The following is a 25,470-nucleotide window of genomic DNA, read 5'->3' as shown; positions in this document are numbered from 1 at the left end:
TTTGTGCTGGGATTTTGTTGTATCCTGAAAAATGAGTGGAACTTTGTGAAAGGAGCACCATCTTTGCTGCTCCCAGGACAAGGAGGGTTTGCTTGCTGTCCCAGGTGGTGCTCCCTGCTCTGCTGTTGGCTTGCAGGAGGGATTTTTCCAGCTGCCATCCACTGGGTGCTGTGTTGGGTGTGGCCTCTGTGGGCCTGTCCTGGCACAAGCTAGGTGCTTTTGTCACAGCTGGGGCATTTCTTTCCAAAGGGGAAACTTGAGGTGTTGCTTAACCCTTTGAAACCTGCCCAGACCATGCACTGAAAAGCCCCTGGCAGTGATTTGTTTGTGTTTTCTGGTTTCATGGAGTTCTCCCTGCTTTGTTCGTGTAGAGATGTGGTTCCTGTGTGGTTGGCAGCTGATCCCTTGCAGGGTGTGAGGGAATCTCTCTGTTACAACGCTCATTTGGGCTGATTTCTGGGGATTTCACTCAGGGCAAACCATGCCGTGGCTCTCGGGCAGGGGTGTGGTGATGGTCACAACAAAAAAAATGCCTCCGGAAGAGCAAAAGGTTTTTCTTGTGCTGTGCAGCTTGGATGCTTTTGGCTCAGTTCTGCCCTGAGGGATTGAGGCAGAACCCCTGGGCTTCCAGGCCCCACGCTGACTTTCCTTAGCATGTGGGGCTCTGCTGATTTAGATCCCAACACTCTGAACTGCAGACGTGACCCTCGTAAAGCTCAAGCCAGCAAAGCTGGGCCTAAGGTGGAGTTCAAGGCGCTGGGAGATTTTGTACATCACAAGCACAGAGACTGTGGGGGGTTTTTGGTGTGGGTTTTTCCCTCCTGTCTTGTCTGGCACCTCAGAGCTGTGGAGAGGAGGGGCAGAGGAACATCTGATTGATACTGCAGGGAATGTGCAGCTTCCAGCTGGTCACAGCGCTCTCGGAGCATCCCTTTCCTTCACCTGGGATATGCAGAAATCGGGGGTTTATCCTCAAAACAAAAGCCAGCAGCTTGGGGGAGCACATTCCTTTCACTCGTGCCATCTCTGCTTTGCTCTGGAGCAGCCAAAACCAGGCACAGCAGAGCCCTGCCCCACACTTCACCCTCCTGCACTGCTTTGTGTGTGCCTGTAAATCAGCTGCCTCTGCTCCGCGGCTTCGGGCTCTCTCTGCGTTTAGGAGCCTGTCTTAGTTTGTCTTTTGTTGGGGATTTCTTGGGGATGGCCAACAATCCTTTGGCAGTGGAGGGGCTGGCAGGGCTGCAGGGGGCACTCTTAGCCTGCCCAGGACAGCCAGCCTGGGGACAGCCAGGCCACTCAGCCAGGCATCACCACCCAGGGCAACAGCCCCAGGGCCCAGGTTTTACAGGATGAGCATCTTCCCTATTGTTTCACCTGCTCCAGAGCCACCTTCCACCTTGCAGCAGGAGAAAAATAAATAAGTATTAAAGTAAATAAGTATTAATTTATATATATGTGTGTATATTTATACTATGCACACACACACACACACTGTATATATCCACACAGTCTCTATCTATGTATTACCCAGAAAAATACAGATTATGCCACTGTCATTTCCAAAAATACCTATTACACTTTATATGTGTATATATGCATTTGTTTTTTCCCCCAAACAAATCTTTCCGTGTTTTGAGCTTTGCCAAAGAGCTCAGTCCCCCCTCTCAGATGGCCCTGCAGGAGGTGTTGGTGACACTGGAACAGCAAAACAAGGAGCTGGGTGTTCTGAATAGTGGATTTTTCAGGCTGCTCAGCTCTGGCAGTTCAGGGAATCCCTGGCCTGGCTGATTTTACACTTTTGGATATTGCTTTCTTGGATCCATCACTGAAATGCTCAGCCTTGCCTTGCACCATTGCCTGTGTTCCTACAGCCTGGAGGAATTTCTTAATTTTGGAATCCAGGGACACCAAGTTCTGTTTCTTGGCTTGGAGAAAGGTGCTGGTGCTTAATTATGGTGTTTGAGGGGAGTCAGGGGTGCTCTGCTCAGCAGCTCAGGTCCTCTGCCTGCAGAGTAATCCTGTTGCAGCAGAGCTCCACAAGCCTCAGGTGCTGCCCATGTCCCAGCCCAGTGGCTTTGCTGGGTGTGACACCGGTTCAGAGCGTATCCTGCCACATTCTCCTGGAGGTTCTGGCCTCTCTTGCACCCTCGAGGGATTTATTTATCTTTTTCTTTTGAGATAGGTGTTATCTTCGGAGGGAGAAAGGCTGTTCCATTATAGGGGCCGCCTTTGGGCGAGGTGTGAAGATTCAGCTTTTGTGGGTGTGTTTTTTTCACCCGTTTTTGTTCTTGATTAGATTCTACTCTTCTCTTTACTACCTGGAAGAATAACAAAAGGTAAATGGTGCTCAGTTCTTCCCAAAGAGCCACAGTCAGGGGAGGAGAGTCAAAGGGATTGCTATCCCATGAAGGCTGCTAATTTTTGCTCCCAAATTGTGGGGCTTTTATGGCAAGACTTTTTTCTTTTTTTCAAAAGGAACTCTAGTGGCAAGCTGAATTGGAGATCTGTGAAAGGCCACCCTTTCACAGATTGGAGCCTGGCAATTTCTGAAAATTGGGCTCCTTTAAGAATCTATCACATGAGATCCACGCAGCCTTCATTGGCAGTACCAATTAACTCTTTGTTTCTGAGCCTCCCCTTCCATCCTCCTCCGCTGTGTGCACCAACTCCATGAATATTGAGGATCAGGCTGTTTTGCAGGTGCTTTATAATGTTTTGAGGAGCTGTGTGTTTCATTTGCCTCAAAAGGGAAATGATAAAGCTTAGAAAAGCACTTCTTAAAAGATTCCTGCCCAATCCAAGGCAAGCTGAGGGACAGGCACAGCCCAGGGTGTGCTCAGAGCTTGGCAGAGTACAGGATGCAGTTGTTGGAGTTGTGTGTCTGGGGGTGAAGTTGTTTCTTCCTTTTTTTTTTTTTTGCAGAATATATCTGAGAACTTTCCATTTTGGGTTTCTCTTAGGTTTCTCTTGAATTTGCAGCAGTTGTTAGTTCAGCCCTCCCCTGCCAGCTGGGCAGGGTTCCGAGGGCAGTCAGGTGCCAGCGCTGGCTGTGGGAGGTGTTGGATCGTCCCCCTGGCTGTCCCCTGCCTCTGCCTGCAGGAGCTGCACTCAGACAGGCTGCACAAAGCTGTTGTTGGATCACAAAGTTATCGTCAGCTGGGAGCCTGGGCTTTAGTTTGACGAAGGAAGCAGCTGAAGGTATTGCAGAGCAGAGAACAGCTTATGTATGACTTTGCTACAGAGAATGTGACTCTGCTTCTGCAGACACCTTTGGGGGTGGCTCTCGTTTTAACTCCTTTGCTGACTGTTTCCTCTGCCTTGACAAAGACGTGGCAGTTACTGCACCTGGCAAAGCAAGCACCTGGGCGTGATTAGGAGGAAAAAGAACCATTCCCTCTGCTGGAGGGGAAAAGTGAAGTGGGACAAGACTTGGGAGTCAGCCCCTTCTGGGAGACGAAAAAAATCTCTGCAGGGAGATGCAGTGGATAAACTGGCAGAGATTTTTTTTTTTTTTTGAAGCAGTCTTTATGAAGTTAATTTTATAAGATGATGCCTTTCACTTCTCCTGACCTATTATAATAAAGTGTAGTTACCAGAATGGGCTTTTCATTTCCCATTATAAAGGACACGGTGGGATAATGAATCCGTCTGCCAGACGTGCTTGCTGTTCACACCTTTCTCCCAGTAATGGAGTCTACATGGCTGGAGACAATTTCTCCTTCCCCTGTTGAAGATGTGGAAAATCTGTGCTGGTGAAAGACACAGAAGGAAAAAAAATTGAGGGGAAACGTGAGTTTGTTAAGCGAGTGCTGGACAGAGTTAATTAGAGCATTCCATGCAAACAGAACGTTCCAGTGCTGTCAGGGTTGCTGGGTTCCAGTTCTAAAGCCTTGGATGTTGTGCTAGAAATGGCTCAAAACTGATTGCTGCTGCTTGAATTTGGTCTCCATGCTGTCCCCCTGCAGTCAGACAGCCCAAGAGCTTGGGGACAGCGGCAAAGGTCACAGTGAGCACCTCCCTGAGGTGTGAGGGCCCGCTGGGGGCGGGACAGGGGCTGCAGGTGCCGGGTGCCATGTGGGAGAAGCCTGGAGGAGTCATCTGAGCCAGGACAGAGCTGCCACTGTGGTGGAGCAGCAGAAGGACCAGGTGGAGCAGGGGATCACTGAGCTCCTCCGCAGTGCTGGTGCCTCTGCCTGTCCCAGGGCCCTCTCTGCAAGAAGAAAGGGCCCAAAAATGAGTCTTGGAGGAGCAGAAAGCCCCTGGGGAAGCAGCTGGGCACCCTGCACCCAGCCACCAGGGCTTGGATCCCACCTTCCTGGCTTTTCCTGAGGACTGTGGAATGTGTCCCTTGCTTGGAGGCACCCAAGCCAGGTGTTTGTGACCAGGGTGTCACAAACAGCGCAGGCAGCAGGAACCAGAGCGTGTTTCAGTGCTCAGATGTGCAATGGCAGCTGTAAGGATGCCTCTGAGTTGGGTTTGGTGGTGAGTGGGATCACAAAATCATGATCTCCAGGAAATAAGTGTGTCCGTGAGATCTCCAAAGCCCTCCCCAGGCTCTTCCTCTGGATTGAGGCACCCTGGGGTGCCTCTGTCCCTGCCACACCCTGGCTGTGGGGCCCTGTCCACCCACATTCTTTGAAGGTTCTTGCCAAAATAGCATCTTTGGATGTGTTTAGTTTCCTTTTTGGAAAACAGGAAGCTGCGTGGTTGATGGCTGCCTCTGTCCAGGCTGAAGAACTTGGCCCCACTGGGGCTTTTAGGGTGTCTTTGGTTTGCAAGGGGAGCATGAGGCAGAGGTGGAGCTGCTGCAGCGAGTCCAGAGGAGGCCACAAAGTTGATGGAAGGGCTGGAGGCCCCTTGCAGGGCCTAAAGGGGCTCCAGGAGAGCTGGAGAGGGACTGGGGACAAGGGCTGGAGGGACAGGACACAGGGAATGGCTTCCCACTGCCAGAGGGCAGGGATGGATGGGATATTGGGAAGGAATTGTTCCCTGGGAGGGTGGGCAGGCCCTGGCACAGGGTGCCCCCCTGAGCCACCCGGTGCCCTCTGCTCTCCCACACCTTTGGACTGTGCCCTGGATCTCCTGCCCAGCTGATCCCAGGTGCATCCTCGCAGCCTTCTTCTCCCAGTCCTGGTGCGTTTCCATGCCCGAGCTGCAGTGCCAGGGGATGCTGCACAGGAGAACACAGGGCATGGGAGCTCCTTGGGAAGCAGCTTGCAGGAATGGGCACCAGCCTCGTGAGCTCCAGGGGGGCATACAGGGATCTGCTGGGCTGCTTTATTTCTCTTACTGTCTCAAACAGCATAAATTGATCTGGGTTTTTTCTTTTTTTCCCCTTTTCAAGCCTCTTCCTTGCATACTGGAAACCCAAACGTGGCAGAATCGGGTTCATGCTCAGAGCCCAGAAATGGCAGTGGCCACTTTAATTGGGCCGCTCCCCAAAGGGAGCCACAGGCTGGGGGAGAGGGAGGGAGAGGGGTGTTCAGTGCTGGTTTGCAGTTTGAATCATAAAGGTGTTTAACACAGATAAGGAAATGTTTAACTCTGTTATCTCAGCAAGGTTGCTTTAAAAGGTGGCTCTTCCCAAGAGCAGAAGGAAGATTTTTTTTCAGCACATCCCTTTCCCAGGTTTGAATATTCATTACATCCCTGATTTTTGTATTTATTTCTTTCCCCTTTTCTGCTCTCTGTGTACTCCACAGCCCCAGGTCCCTTTTCTGCCCTCCCAAAGCCTGGGCTTGTCCTGTGCAGACGAAGGGAATTTCTGGGCTGCTTCCTCCCTTCTCCTGCCACAGCACCTCTCTCCAGGGCACCCAGCCGAGCTTCCCGAGGGAACTTTAATTAGTTTTCCACACAAATTCCGCTGCTCAGCAGCGTGGAGGGGCTGGTGGAGCTGGAGTGAGGTGGGGACGGGGCTGCTTTTGGAATGTCATGTTCAAATGCCACTCTGGGCTTCTGCTTTGGGGTTTTTGCCATTTTTTCAGTGCAAAAAAATGTCATCTGTGGGCAGGTGCTTCTCCATAGAGAGCGAAGCCAAAGCCTGCCTGTGCTGTCTCCTGGAAATATCCCACTCGGGGTTCTTAATGTTATAAGGTCGCTTCTTGTCTGAATTAAGAACGGTAAGTGCATAAGAAAGGAAAAATATGCTATTTTCTTGCCGTATATTGTGGCCAGTCCTTGTTCATTCCCAGAGTTTGGCCCTTTGGGGGCTGGCAGCTGGGGCATTGCACAATCTGGAATGCTGAAATTATGCTGGACTAATTTCTGAGCTTGTGTCTCAGCCTTTCATCAAGGCACAGTCAGGATGATTATTTCCTTGCTCTTAAAATTCCTCTGTCTGTTGGATTTCTTAGCTGCTGCTCCTTCACGGTGCTGTTGATCCCTCCACCCCCCTGTCTTTCACTTGTGTGGGTATTTTCCAGTCTCACTTCACGAGAAGGTCCTGAACAAGCCTCTAATGAATCACAGCTTTCTCCTCACGCTGACATCGTGTCCTTTATTTGCATCTCTGTTTGCATCATTATTTTTTTAACCTCGAGCCTGCTGCAGCCTTTCTCCTTCTCCCAATCCAGTGGATTCTACGCCTTGGGATGTGATTGCAATTAAGGCCCTTCCATCCCAGTCTCTCGCCTCTCCTGAGGCAGTCCCTGTGCCCCAGGCCTTTGAACTGTGCCAGCAGCATTTCTGTCTGCACCTTGTTCTTCCTGAAGAAATCGAGGGAAGGCACAGCAGGATGACCATCTGTCTTCTCACCTCTCTTTCCTCCTCCCCCAGCAGTGTCCTGAGCACTTCCAGGCATCTGGCAGAGGACAGGAGATCTTAAATTTGCTGCAATTAAGGACAGGAGGAGCCTTGTCCTCTCAGGAAGGTGCTGTTGTGGGACTGACCCTTACCGGGCATCCATCATCAGCTGCCTGTGAAGATGGGATGTTTTTTCTGCCCACATTCCCATTTATTAGACACCAGGGAAGCTGGGAAAGCCAATTCTTGTCCTGCTGCCCATCAGTGGTCTGTGCACACCAGGCTGTCCCCTCACGGGGATCTCTGGGACTTGCCCAGGGGTGTTTGGACAGGTCTGGGCCCCCTTCACCCCTCATCTTTTTCTCTTTTTTTGGCATCTCTTTATGAAACCTCATCTGGAAAAGCAGCAATGTTGACTTTTCCAAGCCCAGGAGGGCCAATCTCTGCATCTCAGCAGGCTGGGCCTGCTCACAAGCAGCACCACTGATCTGTGCCAAAATTCACCTGTAAATCCAGTTCCAGGTGGGCTCCGTGGCCCCTCTCTGCTTCACTTTAACCCAGCTCTTGCTCTCCCCACTCTTTGATCCCAATCCAGTAGCTGAAGGGTTAAAAGAGTCTGGGGGGGCGAGGGGGTGGGGACGAGGTGTTTCAGCTGCTCATTACTCACTGCCAACTTCCCCCAAAATCATATTAATTTCACGCTGTCACGCAGGACTGCGCCGTCTCTCCCGTCAGCAGCCGGGAGGGGGCTGGGGGGAGCGTGGGTGGCCCTCATCCCCCCCACAGTTGCCCTCAGGGAAGCTCACTGGTGGCCTCTTTCCTCGCCCAGGTACCCACCCAGGTGGGGCTGGGGCCGCTCACCTTGCGGGGGGAGCTGCGGAGCGCCGATGATCATTTTCCACCCCGCTGCTTGTGCAAAAACCCCATGAAATTGGGTCTGCTGCAGCAGGGAGGGAGGGAGGGAAGCTGCCAGCCTGCCCTGCCCTGCCCTACCTGTGCTCAGCTTAAAAGTTGCTTTCTGACCACTTGCCTCCGTTTTTAAACAGCAGCAAGCACAGCTCGGCTCTGCCTGCACAGACCCCGAGCTGCCTTTGCCTCCTGCCTGGTTTCTCCCCCTTTTCTGCTGCTTGCTCGCTGTGTCTGCCAGAGCTGTCACCTCTGCAGGGCCTTCCTGCCATCAGCTGGGACTCTGACAGCTCCCACAGGCGCTCAGCGTTCCTGAGCCTGTCCTGGCTGGAGCTCGCTCGCCGTGGCAGGCGTTCTGCTCTGTCCCCTGCCATTTTTATTATTCCCTCCCCTAGAGCCCGTCCCACCTTCTTTCCAGGTGCATGCTTGCATTGTTCTGTGGGTTGTGAAGGCAGGATGATCCCTTCCCCTCTTCTCTCATTGTGGCTACCCTTCTTGGAGCTCTTGGCAGGGGACAAGGTGATTCCCAGAGGTCTCTTCCAACCCAAACCATTCAGTGGTCCTGTGAAATCTCTGTCCTCTTCATCCAGCACTTTCTGAGTGGGTGCAGAGCGATGAGCTTTCCTTGAAATGGGCTGGGAGCATCATCACTGAATCCCATGGTGGCTCAGATGGTGCTGGCACCAATCACTCACTCCCTGTCCTGCTGTCTTTTGGGACTTTTCCAGGTGACCTGTGAAGACAAATCCCAGCCACCTCTGAGCTCTAGCAGGTGCTGTGGTTATGGCAGGGGAAAGCAAAGGGAGCAGGAAAAGAGCCACTGTGGTAGCTTGGGTGACAGCCACACCTCCAGTTTTGGGGACAGGATGGGCAAATTGGACTGGTAGCAGTGGAAATACACCTCTGCTCACAGGGCTTCTGCAGCAGCAGGAGGAAATGGGATGTTCCGCTGGCTCTGGAGCGTGGTGGCTCCCAGCCTGCCTCACCAAGGAGCTGTTCTGTGCCTGCTTGTAGTGCTTTGTCCTGTTCTGCCCCCGGGCAGATGGTGCATGTGGCCAGCCTGGGCTCTCAGGGACAAGCCTGGGCCCAGGAGAGCTCGGCACCCTCGTTGTGTTTGAGTCACCGCAGCTTTTTTTTTTCCTGCTGCACTCCTCGTGTGCATTTGATCTTCCCTCCGTGTTTCTCTGTTCTCCTGATGAAAATAATTAATCAGGTTATTTTTCTAAGTCATCCTGCAGCTTTGCAGGGGCAAGACTTAAATAAGGATTCTCTTTAATGCAGAGCTGTGTTAAAATAGCTGTGTGCCTATAAATACCTCTTTGCTTCTATATTTATTCTCCAGCTCAGTGCAGGAGGTTCTACAGTTGAATATGAGATCTACTTTTGTATTTTTGGGGTTGTTGATGCAGCTGGTATCTTAACAGCAAGGCTGCCTTCTCCAAAGGATGCTCTGGCTACACCTTTGGGTTCCTTCTGTGTTTCCTGCTTTGCCAGTTGTACAGATTTCCTCTTGTCTTTGAAAGGAGCTGGCTCACGAGAACCCTCCAGCAGCAGAGATTTGCACCAGACCCTCCTGTGAGCACTATTTTTAGCATAACTTTTTTTTTTGACCAGAGCTGCGCTCTGATCAGGATTTTCAAAAGAGCCCAGGAGAGATAAATCCCCAAATCTGAGCGCTGTTGGAGCTGCAGGTTCCTTTGAAATCCTGACCCTCTGGTGGTCAGGGCAGTGACTTGGTGGCTCTTAAGCCGTGGTCCCACAAGGTGCTGCGTGCTGGGAGAATTGTGGCTTAGGAGTGCGGGCTCTGAGAAGGGCTTTGGGGGGGCTCTTGTTGAAGGCTGTGCGAGGACTGAGATTTCAGGAGGGTTGGGATGTAGGGCTCATGCCTTTGTGCACCTCAGGGATAGCTGCCAGGGGAGCATGCTTTGCTCCTGGTGTGGTGCAGGGAGGTGGTGTGGGGGATGATGTCCTGATAGAACTGCTCCTTTCTCCACCAGACTTGAGTGCCTTTTGTCTCCCCCAGCAAAAAAAAAAAAATAGTAATTACAGTAGGATTAAGAAGAAAGGTGTGGGATGGGGAATTTGAGAGTGGCAGAGCCCAGGAAGGGCTGGCCCATGACAGCACACACAGAGCCCTGCTGTGACCAGAACCAGCTCAGAGCTCTGTAAGGTTCCCTGAGAGAAGAGAAGCAGCAACACAACCTGAATAATATTAAAGTGGGTTTTCCACCTCCATCCTGGTTTGGGATGACATCTTCTATCACACATCCACCAGTTATCTTTAAATCCTCTGAGCCACCAGCTCAAACTCTTTTGGGGTGGCTTTGAACTCCCAAGCTCATATCAGTGTTCAAGTTCAGCAGCGCTGCTTAAACCTGGGGCTTCCTAAAGCTTGTGGTGTTCCCTGTGCCAGCTCTGCACCTTCCCCTGTGCCTTGGGAACTGGAAATTCTGAGCCCTGAGGTGTAAGATTTCAGGAGGAAGCCTGTCCCTGCTTTAAGCAAACTGAACCATCGTTGTCTTCAAAGCGTGGCAATAAATGTGGATAGTAGGCAGGTGTCTTCTCTAGGAGGTGTCAGTGAGGCCTGGGTGCTTTTCCTTGGTGGGACTGACTCTAAAACAGGTTTATGGCAAGAAGTGGATTAAAAAATATTTCCCACCCGAGTGGTGCAGGCTCTTCCATCAGCAAGGAGCAGGAAACAGAGCAGGACGTGTGCAGCACCCCAGGGGCAGGCCCGGGTGGGAAGGGCCATCCTGGGATCTCGCTTTGCAGTGGGACCAGGAGAAAAATGGGAACGAATCTGGAGCTGTGTCCATCCCTCCATCCTAAAGGCGTGTGAGGCTGCTGGGTGGGGCTCTGCACATCCCTTCTCCTGCTGCAGGGCTCTCATTCCTTTCTTCCACGCTAAAATTCTAAAATTCCAGCGTGGTCGCCAGCTCTGGAGGGCGGAATGGCTGTGACGGTCACACCACAGCAGCGGTCCCTGGCTGCTCCAGGAGCCAGGGAAAAATCCTCGTGGGCTGGGAGGAGCAGGGGGCTGAGGAGCCACAGAGGGAGAGGCTGCAGGGGCACGATGCTGCTCCTGCCAGCACAGCAAATCCAGGGAAGGGAAAGGCCCCTTTTCCCACCAGCCTTTAAATCATCCTCTGCCGATGGTGGATTAAACACGGCAAAATTAAGAAACTAAACCTGGCTGCAGCACCTGGTTAGGAATGACTTAAGTGGAGGGATATTAAAATTTAAGACTTGCTGCTGTGCTGCTGATGGAGGATTTAAAAAAATAATAATTACTGTTGTGGGGTTGGGTTTTTTTCTTCTTTCTGCTTGGTTTTCAGGATTGGTTTCTGTTTAGCGTGAGGCCTAATTGCGTAATTACACGATAGACTGGAGGAGAATTTAGTGTGTGTAATACCAGTTATAAAGAAGAGCCCTAATTATGTAGATCTTCTCAGGTAAATAATACATCAGGGGCATGGAGTGGCCTAATTACTGTTCTGAAAACCTGCCTAATGACTAATTTACTTGGAATTTCAGAACGCTTTTGATAAGGTCCCTCATAAGCAACTGTTAAGGAAAATAAATCGAGGAGGGATAAAATGTTTTGCTGTGTTTTTAAACAAGCCAGTTAAGCCACGGGAAGCAGCCGCTGCCTCCTGCTCCAGCACCTTGAGGACAGGGAATATCCCCAGGCTGCCTCCTGCTGTGGGGCCAAAGCTGTTGTGTTCCTGATCCTGCTGCCTCTGCCCGCTAAAAATGGGATTCGTGGGTAAATTCCCAGCTCCTTGGAAGAAGCACATCCATGTCCACACAGTCCCTGGTGTGTGCAGTAGTTGTAGTGTTGGGCATCTAAGTAATCTTTGAAGATCCGTGCCAAAACTCGATAAATCCGGGAGGAGCTGAACTTGGAGATTTCTGCAGGCAGAGGGAGTGAGGGCAGTCTGAAAGCCGTCCCAGCCTCCTGGGACTGTTCCCTAGTGGATCTCATGGACTTCCTCCATTTGCAGCACTGTTATTCCAGGAAGCCTGGCTTCAGACCTGCCCCAGGAGGCTCTGGCAGCAAGGACAGGTCTTCCCCAGAAAGCTGGGCTCGGGCAGGGATCCGTGGCCTGGAGCAGGCGGCAGCACAAGGCTGGCACGGAAAAAGAGGAATCACATAAAGCAAAACCCAGTTGTGCTGCAGCAGCAGATCAAGGGGCCTCCAGACACAGAGGCTGCTCCTGGGCAAAGAGGAGGGGAAGCTGGAGAAGCTGCGGGTCTGTGGAGTAAAGAAGGCGCAGCCGTGGCTGTCCCGCTGGCTCGTCACAGGGATGGCGCAGGGGCTGTGATCATCCAGCAGGACAGAGAATGAAGGATCAGCTTTGCACCAGGGACCTGCTTCCTGCTGTCACTTCAGCCCTGGGCTGGGGGGACACTGGGACCCCTGCTCTGCTGCCAAATCCCTGCACCCCTGGCTCCACCGGAGCTGGAGGGAGCCACAGTTTGGCTTGGCTCCAGAATCCAGAGATTTCCCTCCCACCTGGTCTTTCTGTGCCTTCATTTGCTGATTTGCAGAGGTGAAGAAGACGTTATTGATGATGATGATGATGATAATGGGTAATAGGGGAAATGGGTGCCAGATTAGTTCCTGAACTCTCTAACAGGATTTAAGCTAACAAGAGAGGAAGGCTTTTTTCCTCCCTCCTTCCCTTTCCCCTCCTCCTTTCAGATATTTCCTGTGCTGGGGATAACAACACCAAGGAGTGTTAAATTGGCTCTGAATGTCCACCCCTGGCTGTCCACATTCTTGTAACGATTTCATTAGCTTGAATTATCCACGTTATTTTCTTGTAATGGGATTAGCCGTCCTGGAGTCAGCTGAAGTCCTAGAGCGGGAGGCGGGAGGGCCCTTCTGCTGTGTATTCCATTAACTCCCTCATGCAGGAGGTGGAACTGGCCATGGCTCAGCCCAGGGGCAAAACCATTTGCCAGGGTCCTGCCTTCCTCAAGGAGGAAGAAAGGAAAAAAAGGACCATCATTGTATTTTTTTTCCCTCCCCCTTATCATCAGCGAATGGGTGCAGAGGCAGAGACGGGCAGGGCCATCGTTTTTGGGGGCAGGGAAGGTCCTGTTTGGGGGCGAGGGAGGACAAAGAATAAAATGAAGAGGAGCACTGCAAAGGGACTGAGTGAATTCCGTGTGGCTGCAGCCTGCTCCCGGGGCTGAGGCTGTGCAGGGAGGGGAGGGCAGGACTTGTGTCTCTCCTGGGCTGCCATCCCTGCCCGGAGCCGTTTGGGATGAGTGGGCACGCTGCCAGCTCAGCCACCTGAGCTCCGGCCTGGGGCTGCCTGCAGTCACAAGGGCAGATTTGGGCAGGGCTCGGGATGGGAGGGCGGCGAGGAAGAGGAGGAGGAGATGGTGGCAGTACATGGCAACCCAGGAGAAGGTTGGCAGCCTTGATAAAGGTTTTCATAGTCAGTTTTTCAATGTGGTTTTGCTGTTTAGTTTTTCTTGAAGGAATATAAGCCAGAGAGGGGGATTGAGGACAGCTCTGTGCAGTGGGCTCTCTGTGCACATCTGCAGAATGCTGAGGGTCATTTTTGTGGCTGTTTTCCAGGATGTTCTATGGTTTGGGCAGTGGCCACATTCGTGGTGTCAGTTGTGCTTTCCCCCTCAGAACTTGGCAGCCCAAGAGTCCTTGATCAGCTCAGGGCTTGGGGTGCACCGAGATCAGTGTGAGGAACACATCTGTGTGTTTGGGGCTTGAAAATATCCCTCAGTGATGGACGGGGCTTGTCCTGAGGACCTGGCAGTTTAAATGCTGCTCTTTGGGGCGGCAAAGGCATTGAAATGGAGGGAACACTTCCCAACTGGAGAGATGTTTACTAGGAAGAAATTCTTCGGAAGAAACTGTTCCCTGGGAGGGTGGGCAGGCCCTGGCACAGGGTGCCCAGAGCAGCTGTGGCTGCCCCTGGATCCCTGGCAGTGCCCAAGGCCGGGCTGGACGGGGCTTGGAGCAGCCTGGGACAGTAGAAGCTGTGGCAGGAGGAGGAACTGGATGGGCTTTAAGGTTTCTTCCAACCAAACCACTCTCATTCCACGTTTGCCCTGATCCAGAGGTCCCTGTCCCGTGAACGAGTGGCTGTTAGGGCTGCCTGAGGCTGTGGGGTTTTCTGGAGACCAGGGAAGAAGAAAGGGGAGGGAAGAGGTTTTCTGGAGCCCACCTGTATCCCCATGCTCCTGTGTCCCATGGCTGTGCAGGCACCTTCTGGTGAGCAGGCAAAGCCACGTGAGCTGTGTGTTGTCCCCGAGCTGGAATGTGCTGTTTAATAGCAATATTATAGCCTATAATTAGCAGGCAAAGGACTTGCCTCCCAGCTGGCCCATGCCAGAAGGATGTCATTACAAGCCCAAGGAGTGATGTTCCTCTGACCTGCAGCCAGCTTGCAGTGAGGAGCAGAAATCTCCTTCTCCTCCCTGTGTTCAGCCAGGGGAGCAGGATGGCAGCTGGAAGAGCTGCCAAAGCAGCGGGAGAGCAGCTGATAGCCAGCAATGCCGTGGAGAAATGCTGCTCCTCTTGTGGTGGGAGGGAGGGGATGTCCCTTCGGCACCTCTGGGATGCACCCTGTGTTCCTGCCAAGCTTGGAATGGGTGATGTGTTAGCTTGTGGCTGTCTGTTCTGCAGCCCTGTGCATCGTGGCTCAGCCAGGGCCAGCACAGGCTTTTTCTGGTTTCCCAGCAAATCTGGATGGGCACAAAACAAAGGTTCTCATTTAGGAAAGAGGAGTTGCAGTGTTTGTTGAGGCTGTCATCCCTCCCAGCCAGCAGCAGGAAGCCGTGCCAGGCCTGGGAGAGCGAGGTGTGAGGACAGATCTGCCAGGCAGGCAGGGCCAGGGGAGCCCGGGCACAGCCACGTCCTCTGCACCCACCCACACCTCTGCCCTGCCCTCCTGGTCCTGATTCCTCTTGGGATTTCAGAGAATAGCTCTGAAATAGTTGGACACCATTTTTCATGGATCGACGGGCAGGAAGCCGGGAGGGGCTGGAGCAGCCGTGTGCATGGCAGGTCACCAGGGGCTCTGCAGTCCTGCTGCCTCTGTGGCAAAACTCTTTGCTTTGGCCCCCTCAAACCTTCCTGTATTAATTGTGAGCAGCTGCATGGGCAGGGGGGTCGTTTCACAAGAGATTTGGGATTGCTGCACACCTTGGCCACACTCATTACAGGTGAAATCCCATCCCGGTGTGGTGCCACCAGGAGCTGCGGGGCTGTCCTGCCAGAAATCCAGCCCCAGGCCGGGCCTGGGGGTCTGGTGGGCTCACAGGGACTGAGGTTAAATCTTGTGCAAAGTTAAGCCAGGCTGACTGCAAACAAGTCAGTGACTCGAGATTGAAAGGGCTTTTCTCCCATAGCCAGCAGGTCCTTCAGGCCCAGTGCAGGGGCTCAGGAGCACTTGGAGAAGGTATGGATGGGGGGGTGAGTGTAAATCCAGAAGCCACTCTGGTTTCACCCTCACTGATGCAGGAAACGTCCCTGTGAACCATCCTGCTTGAGGGAAGGAGCCTGGCCTGGTGCCGTGCTCCGTGCTGGCAGCAGGGTCGCTGATCTGTGCCCAGTTTGAGAGGAGAGAGGCACCAGCACCCAGGGGAACCCCCACCCTGGGGCGCCTGTGGGTTTTTTCTCTCCATCTGTGCTGGAAGGGGAAGGAGCTGGCAGTGACACCAGCCGTGACTTGCTGTGCTCCCCCCGCCTCCAGAGCCATGCCAGCCCCTGGGAGCCCATTTCAGACAGCTCAGTGGGATCTTACAGAAACGCTGCTTTCTCCCCTCCCTTGTCACTCTGCTCCGGTGTCACTGGGGTGAGGTGCTCCCTCCTTTTCCTCCTCCCATCCCCGCTCCCGTGCCTTTGCCCGTGGCACAACCCGTGGATGGCCGTGCTGGAGCCTGGGTGCAGCTGGAGTGGGAGCGAGCGCATCAGCACCTGGCTTCCCTCTGGCTTCCCTGGGCACGGGAGCCTGGCACGGTGGGGGGTAATTGGGTTTCCTTCTGCCTCTGCCCCTCTCTCCCCCCAGATCCAGAAGCAATAATTGGAAAAGAGAGGTGTGAGTCTGTGCCTGGCACCGGAGAGGAGAACATTAAAGGCCGGAGCTCTGCGCTTCATTCGCAGCTCCTGGGCTGGTAATTGCTGTGTTGTGGTTTCTAATTAGCACCGCAGTGGGGGGGACTCTGCTCCACTGCACGGCCCCACCGGGGTCAGCCCTGTCCCCTCACCCCTGGATCCATCCCTCTGGAAGCCCCTGCTGGCTCCCACTGCCCAGGAAAAGCTGGTGGCCAGTTCTGCTCTGGATCTGGATCAGGTCTCCACTGCCTCCACACCTCTCCCAGTCTGGGTGGCTGGGGAGGAAGGAAGAGCCACTTTCTCCCAGCTCTGTCGTGGCTGCTGTGGGTCAGCACAGCTTCCCTGGCGCCCTGGATCCAGAGCCATCCTGCTCTCAGCCCGTCCTGTGTGTTGGCTCTTGGTGTCCAAAGGCCACGTTGGTGTTCCAGTGCACGGACTGAGCGCTGTCTGAGCCCTCCCCTGGAGCAAATGCTCTGCTCCTGTTCCTTCAGCAGGTACTCTGCTGCCCCAGGCAATGCCCTGGATATTTTTCATGGAGAGAGAGAGAGGTAGAGATACTGGAGCATGCCCATGGCTCCTGCCCCCCATTTTTCCTGGCTAGATGGGCACCTCCATGGCTCAGGAGCTCTCGCTGCCTCTCCCTTCACCCAACTGCGGCCTTTGAGATGCTCCAGGGACCTTGGCAGTCCCTGTCACCCCCACCCTTGCAGGAGGACCTCTGGAAGCCACAGGGTGCTCCTGCTGCTCCCGGCTCTGAGCGTTGCCCCCAGCTGAGGCTGCTCCCTCTCCTGCGCTCGCGTTTGTTTGTTTGTTTGCGGAGCTCCAGCTCGGAGGGGGCAGGAGGGAGAGCGGGAGGGAAAGCACCGAGCGCGAGACGTGCGGATTCATTTCGAAGCTTCATAATGGTGCATTTACACACCACGTTGCCTAAGGAAATTGGGTGGATGAATGCCTGGTCATGCTGCCAGTGCAGCAGGTTAACTCCCAGGATTTAGCTTATATCATTTCACGAGAGCGTTTATGGCCTTTACTGTGTTTATTCCCGGGTGCTCTTTGGCACCGCCGTATCCCAGGCTCCTTTTGTGTATGCACGCCTGTGTGGAGATTTTCAAATAAAATAACACATCTCTTCAGACCTGGGCCACGTTAAATATTTATTGCCTGCAGTTTGTGCATATGTGTTAGATAAATGGGTGGGAGGGGAGGGAAGGAGAAGGGGAAGCAGAAGCTCGGCAGCAGGGGAAGCGTCGGCTTTGTCCTGGAATTCCTCCAGGGGTTGGTACTGGAGAGGGGTGGCTGGCACGTGCTGCCTTTGGGTCTGCTTCCAGGCTTTTTGGGCAAAGTGGGATGGCTGCGTGCTTTGGTGCTCCAGCCACAAGTTCCTTCTCTGGGACAGGAACCCCCTTACCTCCCCATTCCACTGACACTCCAAAACTTGCCTGAAATGCTGTTGGATATGGAGTTTTCGCCTGTTTCCCTTTGTGCATCCAGAAAGCTTAAATAAAACCAGTTTATTCCAGCCCAGAGGCTGCAGGAGGGGACAGGCTGGAGGGTTAGAGTGAGGAAATCCAGTCATAAAAAATGCCCAGGATCCCTGGAGGGGAGGGGTGACACCTCTGGGGATGGAGGAGCTATTCTTGAAACAACAATTCCCTGTGGGGCCACGCTCTGTGTCCTGCCTGTATCCTGTGCACTCCAGCCCCTCTTTAAAGGTGCAAATAAATCTGTTTGGGTGGGATTTGGAGCGGCCCTGGTAACCTGGAGATGCTCTTTGCCCGCCCTGAGCAGGGCCTGGCATTCTGGCTGGATCTCCTGAGGGCAGGAGAAGCAAAGCAGTTACAGTGAAGAAGGTTTTTGTCTTGTTAAGGTTTATATCCAGAGTGATCCTTGAAATGCAAGCTGAGGTTTTAGCTGGTGGTATTTGCTTGGGAAATGGGGCTTGCAGGGAGGCAGAGTGGCTGCAGGACACCTGGAGCAGGACTCACCCGATGGGAGAGACCCACTCAGTGTGGGTCTGCAGCGGGCACTGCCGAGGTGTGTGGGAAAGGGGTGGTTCTTCCCTTCACCTCACGCTGTCTCTGCTTTTCCTTGGATTCACAGCACCTTTGGAGAGCTCAAGACTGTCCGGCTGCCCAAGAAAATGGCAGGAACAGGATCCCACCGAGGCTTTGGCTTCGTGGATTTCGTCACCAAGCAGGATGCCAAGGTGAGCTGTGCTGCTGCCCCGCTGGCACTGCCCCAGCCGGGGGGGAAGGGGGCTCTGTCCCCCCCGATTTGGGGCAGGCTGGTGCCATTCCCCAGGAAAGCTGCACTCAGGCTGTGTGGGCAGCAACAAAACCCACAACCCAAGCCATAATGGGGATAATTTCAGTGCAACTGGTAAAATAACTCAAATTTCTTGTAATACAGAAGGACAGGAGCTTCTTTTTCAGGTTTGTCAGCAGCAAGGTGAGACAGGATGGTTTTGACCCAACATTAACATACCAGGAAACCTCTGTGCATGTCCCACCTCCACCACCGCCTTGACATCAGGGCAGTTTTGGGTATTGTGGCTGTTTCCTAGTTTGTAACCTGGGCAAGGCTCATGTTCACCAGTTCTTCTGTGTGGTTTGAGAGCGCCCTGGGAGCAGGGGCTGCGCTGGTGCTTTCCCAGTGACTGTACCAGAGGAACAGTAGTTATGACTTGGCCCAGTTCATTTATTTTTGGAAGCTTTCCTGTATATTTAAGTTCTATGCTTTTAGCAGAAGCAAGGGGATTGCAGCCTGACAGTATCCTGCTCTTACCCTTTGCCAGAGTTTCTGGAGCAGGGTGCATTCCAGCCTGCTGCTGGTTCCTGGTGATCTGTGCAGGGTCTGGAAGGGAGTGGTCGCAAGCACAACACCCACGATGTTACTGCTGAAGGGAAGGCACCACGTGACCCCCCAAAACTCCAGATTTTCAAGGCTGTGAGCAGAGATGAGGAAGAGAGGAGGGGGAGCCAGCCAGAGCCTGTGTTTATGTTTTTAGACAGCATTCATTGATCCAGGATCACAAGGGACTATTAGATCATCCCTTCCAGCCTGACCTCCTGTATAACACAGTACATGGAGTTTCTTTGTTAGTCCTGTATTGATCCTAATTCAAACTTCCCTGTGCTCAGCTTCCCTCCTCCCCCTGGGGGTCAGTTGGGGGTGCAGGGATCCCCCCAGGAGCCTGGTTCCTCTCCCTGTACCTCGAGCTGTGCCCGTGGCTCTGCTCAAAGCAGCTTTGCTTTCACCTCTGCTTCGCTCCGCGGTCGTTCAGGCTTTGTTCCTGGGGTTTGAATTAATCTTTTCCCAGAGAAACTGGAGGCTTTTGATGGAAAGGTGCACAGAGGGACCTGGCTGTGGGGGGTGTGAGGCAGCACCCACTTTTCTGCTGCTTTCTGGGGGAAACAGGTACAGGCTCAGTGTTTGCCTCCCGTCCCTTTCCATCCCTCAGGGACTGATTGCAGCTGCACTGGACAAATGGGAATCTCAGTGACAGGAGCCCATCTCTGGTGAGGGGAGAGGGCCAGGCAGGGCTCTGGACCAGGGCACTGCTCCCCAAGCTCATGGAGGGGAGCGTGCAGGGAGAGAGCTGCCCTGTGGAAGAGCTCTCAGCGGGGTTTTCTTCTTTCCCAGCAAAGCAGCTCTTCTTCCTTCTTCATCTTTTTTTTCCACCCTCATCTCTTTGAGGGATTTAATTGTCTCACAAGTGGCACATCAAGTACACTCCATTGGCCGTCTGGAAAAGGATGCACGGTGTATTGATGAATAGGATCCTGAATATTGTAAACACGCTCATAATTGGCTTAGAGTTTATTGCTGAGTGAAATGAGAGAGGAGGGGAGTGGGCCTGGAGACCTCTGAGCTGAATAGCTCTGACTGGCAGTGACGCTTTTGCTCAGAGTGGTAATCTGGAAATTGCTTATAAGCATCTTATAAAACATGATGGGTTTGTAATAGAATAGTTAGGCTGGCTTTGTTGGGCATTTAAAGCCTGTGACCTCCCCTGTTTGTCTTTTTCTCTGAACAACCACGGCTGCTGTGGGAGCACACATGGAGATTTTCCACAGCCAGCACGGAGATGGGGGGCTCCCCCTCCCATCTCCCCAAGGCTGTGCCTGCAGATCTGCCCCATCAGGCTTGGTTTGATCTTCTCAGCCTCCCCTGGAACTCAGACCCACTGGCATTACCAAATTAACTCCAGCTAAGGAAGCACTCACCATTTCCTGACGTTCCCTGTGCAGAATTGTTGCGGAATTGTTTTTGTTTTTGAACTATTAACTGGAAGCCGAGTTCCCACTTTTCTCCCCTGTTGATATAAAAATACATCTGGTCGCCAAATAGAAATTGCCCATTTGGGAGAGGCAGCCAACGTTTTCAAAATGCGCACACACACAGAAGGAGAAATCCTTGCGTGCAGCTGGCATCGCGGAGAGCATCCTCAGCTGGGACTGGCTCTTGCGAGGGAGGGATATTTATCAATCTCCTAATGTTGTTGACCCTTTGTCCCTCTAATGATTCCAGCCTGGAGGCTCTTTGGTGTGAGTATTTAATAGGGCAAGGGGGAATCTGGAGGCAGAGCAGCGCTGTCCTCAGATGAGCACAGCGGCCGGGGCTGGAGCTGTCTCACCCGGGGCTGACAGACGCTGCTCCCAGCCTTCCCGGCTCAGCAGGCTCTGCTCCAGAGCTGTGGCTGCCTCATCCCAGCAGCCTGGCTTTCATGGGGGTTTATCAGCCACCTCTTCACTTGGAAATTCCCTTTCTGAATCCCACAGACGTTTTTAAGCTGCTGTTCCAGCCTCTCCCTTTCCTCTCCCCACTTTTTCCCACCACGCTGAGCCATAACATTCAGCTTGAACCAAACTTCACAAAAAACGCCCAGAAATGGCATTTTTAAGCATGCTCACATCCTATTCTCCAGGAGGAGAAGTCCACAGGCTTTTCATGCAACCCCTGAAGCATCTGGAAAGCAAATGAGGTCCGGGAAAAGATTTGCCAGGGATCTTCAGGCTTTGGTGTGGCCTGGCAGAGGCTGGGTTACCAAATGCAGCCGTTTCATCAGAATCGGCTTTGGGCATTTAAAAAGGAGCTTTTTGTGGCCCCTTAAAGGTGTTGGAGGATGTGAAGCCCTGGCAATTGGAGGTCTTCTGTGGGGAGTCTCTCCCTTGGATGGGCAGACACCACACCTCCCTTTATCCCTCATTTGGATACAATTCCACAAACCTCTGGCCCCTTTGTTCCTCCAAAGAGGCGTCCTGGGAAGGCAGATGCTCAGGTAGAGGAGCTGCACCCCAAAAATAGCTCCTGCTTTCTGTGAAAGCCAGCCTGCTTCTCCTCATTTCGTACTTGTCACCTAATTAAAATATTTTTTCCCTACCTATCTTTTCATTTGCAATAGCAGCAGTGGCAGATTTCTTCCTCTCCCTGGAAGATTTCCAGCAGTGTGAATGTATGGGGAGGGCATATCTCCCCTTCATCCCTTTGTCTTTTAAATCATCAGTGGTTTCTCTTTTTTTTTTTCCCCCTGAAAAAGTCTTAATTCCTCTCAGAGCAGTGAAGAGCTATGTTTTGTCTTTTAGCTCGTTTCCAAAGAAGTGACATCCTTGTGTTTGTCACCTGAAGTGTGCAGCTTCTCTTCTGCCTTCCCAGCTGGAAGACAGGGAGCAGAGATCCCAGTCCAGGCTGGAGCTCTCCTTCATCCTGGGTGCAAACCAGCTCCTTTTGGGGATGTGTTTGGCCAGGAAGGGCCAATGTCACCGAGCTGGTGGCAGATGTGCCTCACCCAGTGGGTTACTTGCACACGACACAACTTGATGGCAGCATCTGCCTTCCCTGTTGCTCCATGACCCTTCCCAGGGCTGCCAGCAAAACCAGAGGGTGGCAATCCCATGAGGAGGAGGTGGTGGTGGCAGAGCAGTGGCTCGGAGGAGCAGAGCCCACCAAGTGCCACGCTCATCATGGTCTGCCCTCCTCCGTGACCTGTGGAGCGCGGATGGGCTGTGTGCTGTCACCCAACCTTCCTCTTCCTGCTGCTGTGGGAAGGAGAAATTCAGAACTAGGAATTAACAAAGGAAATGCAGTGTTTAGAGCTGTGGGTTGTGTGCCAGGCTTTGCAAAAGGCTCCTGGTGCCAATGCAAACAGCCCTTACAACTCCCTCCCCCAGGGTGTTTGTTTAAGCCAACACATTGCTCTGCTAATTGGGAGATAGGCCTTGAAAACACAGCAGCAGCAGCAAATAAAATCAGCTGTAGCTTGCAGCCCTTCCAGGAGGAATGTGCCCCTGGAAAAGGGGGCACTCTGCCCTGCTGGGGTCACCCCGGGAGCTGGGGGTGGTGGGATAGTGGGAATTCCACCCAGGCCATGGAGCAGGGGAAGCTGGTGCTCCTCAGCTCTGTTTTATAGCACATGAGGGTTCTGTGAGTGACAGGACTTTGGGAGGAGAGGAACACTCAGGTTGCTGGGTGCTGGTTACTGAAATGGGGGGTTTTTAATGTGGTTTTATGTGCTGGAGCCCAGCAGCTCCAGGAGCGTCCTGAGGAGCAGCTGTGGGCAGCAAAGCAGGACAAGTCCCTCTGCCCAGAGCCTTAGCTGGGGTTCTTAAAAGAGCATTTTGGGCATTTCTCTCTGCCTGTGCCCAGCCTTTCCTGTGGAGCACTTTGTGGGCCCCTGGGGATAAAAATCTTTGGCCAGCGTGTTTGTGTATTTGCACTGTGGGCCCAATCCTGCTCAGTCCTGAGTTACCTTGAAATCCTGTGGGAAACAAAGGCAAAATCAAGCTTGCCTGGACTGAGCCACTGTTTTCTGGGTGTCCCTGCTGGTTGCCTGCAGACAGAGAAAGCCACCTGAGCTCTGGGCTGGCTGGCATGTTTGTAGTCAACATCACGCAGAGATTACAGCTGTATGGGTGTTGTCAAACAGGATCTGACACGAGGAAATCTGGATTTCTGCATCACGGCAAACCACCACAGGCACAAAGAGCAGAGGACTTCTGGGTTGGCTTCTGCTCTGCCACATTTGCTGCCACCATGGCCAAGTCACCAACTGGTTGGCAGGAGGAAGGCAGTTTTCCAACTTGCTTCCAGAGCAGAAAGGAGCTTCTCTCTCACACCTGAGCTGTGCTTTCCTGTGTTCCAGCAGAGAGCAGGGTGCTAGAGGGTTGTGAGGTTGCCCATGAGGGTCCTGGTTTGCTGTTGACCCACCCAGTGCTACTCCAAGGCTCCAGAGGCTGCAGCATTCCCAGCTTAGGGTGCTGATTCCAGCCCGCTCCCCCACGAGCAGCAGCCTGCAGGAAGGGTGATGGGAATTTGCTCTGCTGCAAGCACAGAGAAGATAAATGACCGAGTCAAAGCCTCTGATGGAGATGGATCCTGCCCCATCAGAGCAGAGCACTCAGAGCAGGATGTTCTCCGGTGGCCTTTCCACTCCAGGGCAGAGGGAGGGACAATTTTGCCTTTCCTCCCATGAGCCTTTTCTTATTTTCTCCTTTAATATTTTTTTTCTTTTTTTGATTCTGCAGAAAGCCTTCAACGCCCTGTGCCACAGCACTCACCTGTACGGCCGCAGGCTGGTGCTGGAGTGGGCAGACACGGAGGAGACGCTGGAGGCCCTGCGCCGCAGAACCGCCGAGCACTTCCACGGTAACTCCTGCTGTAACTCCTGCTGCCCTGGCCCTGCCCCACCTGGCACTGCCCTGCCTGGCACGTGCTGCGGGCTGGCAGGTAGATGCGGGAGCCTGAGGATGTGGGGGGAGGCAGGAGGCAGCCAGGCCAGGGCTTTGTCTGACAGCTCTGCCTGTGAGCTGTTAACTCTGCGTGTGCCACCTGCCAGCCACAGCGCCTTGGCTCCCTCCCCTGGGTGCTCCCGAGCTGGGGACAGGCTCTGTGCAGGCAGCACACAGGTTCAGAAGGACAAATCGTGTGGTGATGGGTTGGGATGCAGAAGGGGCTGCTTGGCTCAGGCTGCTGGGAGTGACGGCTCCGCAGATGACAGCACTGCAGGCTCCTATCGACAGCCATCGACAGGCACAAATGCATTGCTTGGCAAATATTTATGTAGGAAGGGCTCCCCTGGGCTGCAGGGCTAAGCTGGAGATCAATGCTCTTCCTCCTGCATCCTCTCCATCAGCACGTGCCTGCGGCCCGAGGCTTTGGCAGGAGCAGCACATCCCGGTTGTTCAGTGATCCTGACTGATCCAGTGATCCGCCTGCTCCTGAAATAGCCCAGGGCTGGTTGTTGCAGGCAGGGGAAGCTGCAGTTGGGTGCTGGCAGGGCTGAGGGGGGATGTGCCAACCCAGAACCCAGCACTGCAGCGAGGACACGTTGTGCTTGCTCACAGGAACGTGGCTCCGAGGTGAGGAGGGAGCTGCCCCCTGTCCCTTCTGTGGGTGTGCAGAGGGATAGAGAGGGGAAAAAAGGCTGCCAGCACTCTGCCTCCAGCCCCCTGGAAGGGGGATGCTCCTTCAGCTTTCCTCCCTGCCATAGCTGGAGGCCAGTTTTCCCACATGGAGCAGGGATGGAGAGGACGCAGAGCACACACAGCACCCAACAGCCAGGCTGGGACCACGCATCTCTTCTCACTGGTGACACAGACCAGAACCAGGCTTTTTCTTACTGATACCCGTTTCCCCACTCTCCTCCTCTTCCCACAAGGCACAGGAGCAGCTCAGACATCCCCGTGCTGTTTGTGGCTGTCCCATGAGTTCTCCTCTCCCAGCACAGTGCAGGTGAACTGTGAGGGTCTTCCCACAGCTTTGCAGGCCCCAGTGGCCAGGCCCCTCTGGGGACCGAGCTGGGAATGGGAAAGAAAAGATAATTTGGGGTCTTCAGGGCTCAGGAAACAATCAAGACCGAGGTCTGTGATGTCCCCAGCCCCAGTGTCAGCTCCATCATCTTTGTCACTGTATTTCCAAGTCCCGACCTGGGCTGTGACAGCAGTGTCCTGCCACTGACTGCTCTCTGCTACAATTATGCACCTTATTTCCAGAGGCCATTTAGAGAGATTGGGCTCCCAGTTCCAGGTCTCCGCTGTTATTTGTGAAGGAGAGGTCTGCTCTCCCAAATCTTTTCTCTATGCAGGCGTTTGTCATGGCAATCAAGCCACTTCTGAGCCATCTTTTCAATAGGTCTAATAGATGCAATAAAATGGAATAGGCTTCCTTCCCATTTCGTGTAGTTTTCAGGTCATTCTTTATGGCTTGTTCTGAGGCTTTGTAATGTTCCAGGGGGAAGCAAGGAGCCCAGGAGTGGTCACGGACTGCCACGGGTGGGCTCAGTAGTTCTATCAGGAGTGAAGCCACAGCCCAGCCCTGAGGCCTGGGACCTCAGCCCTGCACTCCGTGCCGGCTCCCAGCACAGTCTGGGCAAGGTTTAAGGCTTTTGGCTCATTTCTGAGAGTATCTGCTCTTCATCCTGGGGCAGGAAGGTCTTACATTAGAAAAAAAAAACACCTTGAGTTTTGTTTGCACCCCACTTTTCATTTGGGGAACCCACTGCTGCAAGGTGGCTGCAGAGCCCAAGAGCTGGGACAGGGACAGGGGAGGCTTTGATGCTGCTCAGGATAAATTTAGTGACTCTTAAAATGAGAAGGAGAAGCCAGGGAAGGGTTGGCCCGCAGTTGTAGCTGGATCCTCTAGAGCAGCCCCTAAGCTGGAGCAGGGTTGTGGCGAATGCCGCAGCAGGGCGGGGACAGGTGACAAACCCTGCCAGCAGCAGCATCTTGGCCCCG

At 53.4% G+C, this 25,470-nt stretch overlaps 1 protein-coding gene across 1 annotated transcript in view; it reads left to right on the top strand.

Annotated features, from left to right (window-relative positions):
* The window catches only part of RBM19 (RNA binding motif protein 19), a 49,554-nt gene that overhangs the window by 14,210 nt on the left and 9,874 nt on the right, over positions 1-25,470 (top strand). The window contains exons 21-22 of the mRNA XM_017746535.1: positions 17,840-17,945; positions 23,263-23,383. Of these exons, the coding sequence (XP_017602024.1) occupies positions 17,840-17,945; positions 23,263-23,383 (227 nt within the window). The remainder of the gene's footprint in view (positions 1-17,839; positions 17,946-23,262; positions 23,384-25,470) is intronic.

The sequence above is a fragment of the Corvus brachyrhynchos genome, unplaced genomic scaffold (assembly GCF_000691975.1).
Source record: "Corvus brachyrhynchos isolate BGI_N302 unplaced genomic scaffold, ASM69197v1 scaffold19, whole genome shotgun sequence".
Taxonomy (NCBI): Eukaryota; Metazoa; Chordata; class Aves; order Passeriformes; family Corvidae; genus Corvus; species Corvus brachyrhynchos.
Note: the sequence above shows the minus strand (reverse complement) of the source record. Positions and strands in the feature narration are given on the sequence as shown.